Raw genomic sequence first — 6,270 nt, 5'->3', positions numbered from 1 at the left:
TTTCGTTATTTAAAAAAGTAGGGGGTAAATGGATGAATAACACAATTAAGCTTGAGCTGCAAAAAAAGGAACAACTGTTGAGGGAATTTAAAGAAAGGGGTTACCTGCAGGCATACGAACGGTATAAAGTGCAGGCCAGAAGGGTAACGAGTGTGGTAAAAAAAGCGAAAGAAAACTAGCTATGCAAGCTAAAGAGAATCCCAAACAGTTCTTTCAATAGCAAGCAAAAAAAAAAAAACTGTACACGGCAAAATGATTTTAAGGAATGACGATGGTAAGGAGGTCACTGAATCAGTCGATATAGTGGAGTTACTGAGCGCGCACTTTGCAAAAGTATATCATCCAAGTGGTGACATTGAAAAAATGAAGGAAACATTAGTTTATACGAGAATTCTGATGAATGAAGTGGAGGTGAATAGTCTATTACAGAACCTTAATGTGAATACATCTGTGGGATTGGATGGTATATCGGCACGGGTCTTGCGTAAAGCGGCTAAGGAATTGTCAGTGCCCTTGACCATTTTGTTTAATTTGAGCCTCGGGTCTGGGTCAGTCCCAAGGGGGTGGAAAGAGGGGAAAATAGTTCCACTGCATAAAGGTGGTTCCAAGGCTGCTGTTGAAAATTACCGGCCAACCAGCATAACAGGAATCATTATCAAGGTCTTGGAGAAAATAGTCAAGAGGAAAATACAAGATTGGACAGATGAAAATGGGATAATGTAATGGGGACAGCATGGTTTTGTGAAGGGTAGGTCATGCCTCAGTAACTTGCTCACGTATTATAACACAGTGACGGCTGAACTGGATAAGGGTAATGGGTTTACAGTGATTCTACTGGACCTTGCTAAGGCCTTTGACAGGATACCACATGGAATGCTAATCAGTAAATTGCAGCATATGGGGATGGATATCGGGTCGGTAAGATTGATATGAGGGTGGTTGACAGAGAGATATCAGAGAGTGGTTTATTCAGGAGTAGAGTCCACAAGACGGCCTATGACTATTGGTGTGCCACAAGGATCTGTTCTTGGACCACTGCTGTTTAATTTGTTCATTAATGATATAGGAAAGGATCTGAGAGGAACAGTTCATTTGTTTGAGGATGATGCGAAGTTGGGTAGGACAACAGTGAATGCAGATGATGTGAAAATCTTGCAGGATGACTTGGATAGATTGGAGTTCTGGGCTAAGGAGAATAGATGTCAATTTAATGTGACAAAATGTAAGGTTATGCATTTTGGGGTGAAAAGATTAGCAGCAGTATACCACATTGGTGGAACTGTACTCCAGGAGATTGATGAGGCCAGGGACTTGGGAGTGTTGGTGGTTAGGGAGATGAAGTTTAGGGGGCACATTTACAAAAGTAGCTAAATCAGCTCATCTACTCACTTGGTTGTTGAAAATTACCTTGACGAGCAGAGACAAGCAAGTTATTGTTCCTCTGTACCGAGCCTTGATAAGACCTCATCTCGATTATTGTGCCCAGATTTGGTCACCTCGGTTCCTTCTTGATGGGGAGGAGGTGGAGAGGATCCAGAGGCGAGTGACTAAGATGATAGCAGGTCTATGGAATGAACCATATGAGAACAGGTTGAAGATTTGTGGGTTGCAGAAACTAGTTGATATGCGGAAAAGGGGAGATATGATTGAGACATTCAAATTGCTAAAGGGAATCTATAGGATTAATTCAGAGGATATTTTTGAGATCAGGACTGGTGGTGGGAGAACTAGGGAACACCTATGGAAGCTGGGCAAGAGTGTGGTTAGCAGGGGTGTTAGAGCTGGTTTCTTTACTTTTAGAGTGGTAAATGAGTGGAATAAGCTGCCAGAGTCTGTTGTGGGTGCTATGACGGTGAGCGAGTACAAGGCAAGGTATGATAGACACTGTGAGAATTTCGTATAGTTGTGTGGACATGATGTTTAGGGCCTCCCTCGATGAGTCTAAGGACTCCCTGGAGTCGCCCGAAATAATAATAATAATAATAATAATCTTTCCATCAAAAGCCTGCTTATCAACTTCACCAACTTTATTTCCATCCTCATTATCTGCAATTTATTGATTCGTGCGATATCATGTCAAAATCCCTTGCAAAATCTAGCATTAGCACTGTAAACCCATTACCTTTGTCCAACTCAACTGTGACTGTATCTTGAAACGTGAGCAAGTTACTGAGGCATGACCTACCCTTCACAAAGCCATGTTGCCTCTCATATAGTATCCCATTTCTATCCATTCCTATATTTTTCTCTTGCTCAACTTCTTTAGTACCTTGACAACTCCTAATATGCTGATTGGTTTGCTATCTTGAAGCCTATCCAGGGCCAAGACTTTGGTTAAACAATGTCGTCAAAGGTACTGCAAATTCCCTAGCACTTCATTATAAAACGTGAGCTGGTATACCATCTTATCTCATAGCTGTATTCACATTAAGGTTGTGTAATATGCTATGCACCTCCATTTACCTCAGTTCCCATACAAGCCTTTGCCTCTCTTGCTACTGCAATATCTCTACCTGAATGTACTATTGCAAAGTGTTCACTTAGTAAGTCTATTATTTCGTCTGATTCACTTACCTCCCTATCATCGGCATTCATTAAAATCATTCTGCCATAAACATTCTTTCTTTTACTCACAGCATATCAAAAGAACTGTTTGGGATTCTCTTTAGCCTGCATTGCCAATTTCCTTTCATATTCTGCTTTTGCCTTTCTTACCACGCTGGTTACCTTACTGGCTTGTGCTTTGTACTGCTCATGTGCCTGCTGGTCACCTTTTTCATTGAATTCCCTCCATATTTTTTTCTTCTAACTCCAGCTTAATGATAGTATTCATCCATTAAACTCCCACTTGATTTATTCTACTGACTCTAGGTGTGCAGTCTGCCATTACTTCCCTCAAACACTTCTTTATCACTTCCCATGCACTATCAACATCCACTCCTTGCAGTTTCACATGCCATGGCACTGATTCAAGCAATCTCATAAGCTTGTCATAATTACCAGCCTTGTAATTCTACATATGCCCCCCCCCCCCTTTAACTGATATTTCCACATATTTAGCCATTTCCCAGGTCAAGACCATACGATAACTTTCACCAACTGGTGGCAATGTGGTCATGTTGGATATAAACAAGTTCTCTGATGCAAATCCTAGATTTAGCACTCTCACACCCCTAGTACATTCCATCACATGCTGCCTCAGGTAAGTATTCCTTAGCAGCTGCATAAATTACATTTCCTTCTTCCCGTGCAGCATCCAACTATTTTGTTTTGCTGGCCACCAGATAGCCTAATGTGATATTTTCACTGGCCCGCAGTTGAACGTCTACTCTCTTTAGTTGCAGTTCATTGGCTATCATCAATAAAACTCTTCCCCTATTATTTTCTCTCTACCCTCCCTGAACCTATACCAGTCACATTCTATCCCACTAACTATATCATCTTCTGTCGGCTATGTCTCACTAGTGCCAATAACCTTTGGCCTCAACTAACCAATGAATTAACCAATTCCAAAAACTGTTCCTCCTTGTTCAGAATGTTCCTGGCATTATTGCACATAGAGTGCAAAAAACCATTAGGGCCACCTCCATCCTGACGCTTTATACTAAATATCCCATTCTTGTCTGTTGCCAGCGGGACTAACTTATGCATTTCATGCAAGTTCTTAGACGCAACTGCTTCACTGGTATCTGTGTACCCGTTCAACAGCTTCCCTCCACTAAAAGCGCCAGTTTTGCTGATTCTACAATCTACTTCATCCAACAACACTTTTTCCAGACTCTGAACACCAAATCCATTCAGATACAAAATCTTTCTTGTATAAGCCTTTCGGAGAACTTATTTTCTCTCTATTTTTCTCTAAGAACTCTTATTCAGAGAACTCTAGCTGGTAGTGGTACTTAGTGAAAAAAAAAAAAAAAAAAGAAAAAAATACTAAGAATATATCAAAAGGTAGAACGCGCTTTAAAAAAAAAAAGTTTTAGGCTTAAGCTTTATTAGTTTTTGATATTAGCACCTGGATATAAAATTTTATTTATTTTATTTTATAAACAGACAGACTGAAAAATAGGCACTTTCGACGGTCACCAACTTTGTAAAACAACAAACGCATGATAACATCAATGACGTTAGACCGGCAGAAGAAATTATCGAATAGCATCGACAATTATTAGCATCAATGGGGATTGTTGGATTCTAGTAACAGATTAAGGGACGTTCTTCTTCTCTTTTCTTTTTTACTCCACAACACAACTAAAGAAGAAGGGGGAAAAAAACAGCCCTCAAACACATACGTGCAAAAAAAATATTAATTAGGATTACAAAATATGAGATGCCAGCATTAACTTGTTATATTCTCCGTCTCTGTTCTATCCACACTGACTAGAAATTTCCCTTAATTTTCTGGCGATGACATGAGAAGACTTCCAAACCAGGTTATAAAACAGTTATTACTAAAGAACAGTTTTCTTCTTTCTTTCTTATTTTTTTTTTTTTAAATATAATAGTGGGTATTTTATCGAATGTGTTTGCGATGGTTGAAATAGTAGTCTGAATATGTCCACTTACCTCAAAATAACAAATCGTACCTTGCTCTCTTCCAAAAACGATTTCATGCCCAAACGAAAGTAGAAAAATAAAACCTTTGGTTTTAATCCAGAATATTTCAGTATTGGCATCACTGTTACTAACAGAACAAAACTGCTAATTGTAAAATTGCAGGCTTCGAAATCACGACCCTTTTTTACATGTGTAAATAATAGGTTTCATTTAATAATTCCTTGTTTTTGATATTAGCACCAAGTGGAAATTATGGTATAATATCCGTAATATTAACAAAAAAAAAAAAAGGGGAATTATCGGAGCATGATTGGTTTCTAAATAAAAATAACTGCTTGATTTTGTGCACTTTGAACTGTTTGACAACTGTGAAATGTGTTTCATTTCATCTCCTGTAACATTTGTGTGATTTAATCCTGCTGCCGTCGTATTTTGTTTATACTAGTTCATAATTGTTATCAGTCGTGCACTGACAAATAAAACAGGAATTTGTAGAGAAATATAGTGCGAAGTGCGCATTCAGTGTTACTATAAGAAAGCTTGTTAACCGTCTTAAGCAGAGAAAGGGTTAAAAGATTTTATGGGATCTATAAGATTTTAATTATAGTTAGCGAAAATGGACGACGAGCAGTTATGTTTTACAGTGCTACAACTTTCAGACAGCGGTATGTTTTGGATGTATAGGTAAAATTAGTATGTGGAATTTAACTCCCGAACTCACTGCGCTGCTGAAACGTCAATGGCGTTGCGGAAATGATCGGAGGTTCCCCCCCAACACACGAACGCATTATATGCAACCCCCCCCTCCAGATGTATGTGGTCGAGAAAGACAAACGATTCTTTAAACTCTTAATGAATTCAGTGGAGAAATTTATATATATGGAGAAAATATGGGTACCAATAATTATACCAGTAACTAGGAAAGCTGTATACTTCCTGTCTTCATTTATTTGTAACCGGTTATAATATTTTCTTTTGTGGAATGTAATCATGGGAGACATGCAAGGATAGTAACAGACATATTTATTACATTAACATTTATGCAATACTTTTTTGTCCCATAATGTCCAAATTTGGATCCCGTTGTGGACTCATTCATTACTCCATTTGCCTGTTATCTCTCATTATGACACTCAGATACTTTGGATTCAATTATTATGTAACACCTCCATGGACTCATCACATGAGGGCAATCTACTCCACCCTAACCACCAGATTATCTCTTCTTTTTTAGAAAGTTTTATTTTAGTGTTAAAAACTGAACTGTTCGAGAATTAATAATACTTTACAAAAAATACTTCACTTTTTAAATCTACTTGTGTTACCACAATCCCAAACATTATTTGAATTAATATAACAAGCACATGTAAAAGCTGCAAGTAACACCCCCATCTCTGGAAAATTCGTGGCATTCTAAAACATTAAAAAAAAAAGGTCAGTGATATAGATACAAAGATTTACAAATTATAATAAATGAACTGACATTGTACATGTACATCATGTTTTGATATTCTTCAAGTTTAATTTGGTGACCTTCAACATTTGTTAGTCATATTTTGAGAAGTCATGGCAACTCATATTGTGGAGTTTACATATTTGCACAGGTAATATGATATATAATTTGACTAATGAATTAGTTTCTTTGCATTTTCTCTCTGTAGGGAATTAAGATGCCTTTTTGAGCTAAAAAGAGAATTTCTGTTTTCTGTTACT

The 6,270-nt window shown here is 37.8% G+C and overlaps 1 protein-coding gene across 7 annotated transcripts in view; it reads left to right on the top strand.

Annotated features, from left to right (window-relative positions):
• The first annotated feature begins 4,940 nt into the window (after positions 1 to 4,940).
• The window catches only part of LOC150109403 (uncharacterized), a 150,332-nt gene continuing 149,002 nt past the window's right edge, over positions 4,941 to 6,270 (top strand). For 5 of the 7 annotated variants that reach the window (XM_090412926.1, XM_090412934.1, XM_090412919.1 and 2 more), the window contains exon 1: positions 4,941 to 5,222. In XM_090412926.1, coding sequence (XP_090269052.1) covers positions 5,174 to 5,222 — 49 coding nt within the window. In that variant the 5' untranslated portion in view covers positions 4,941 to 5,173. Of the gene's footprint in view, positions 6,162 to 6,270 lie in introns of all 7 variants that reach the window. The other 2 variants (XM_090412946.1, XM_090412940.1) reach the window with 2 other exon arrangements.

This window comes from Typopeltis vanoorti, chromosome 2, assembly GCF_054136105.1.
Source record: "Typopeltis vanoorti isolate ZY-2024b chromosome 2, IOZ_Tvanoo_1.0, whole genome shotgun sequence".
Taxonomy (NCBI): Eukaryota; Metazoa; Arthropoda; class Arachnida; order Uropygi; family Thelyphonidae; genus Typopeltis; species Typopeltis vanoorti.
This window is presented reverse-complemented; position numbering and strand designations above follow the sequence as displayed.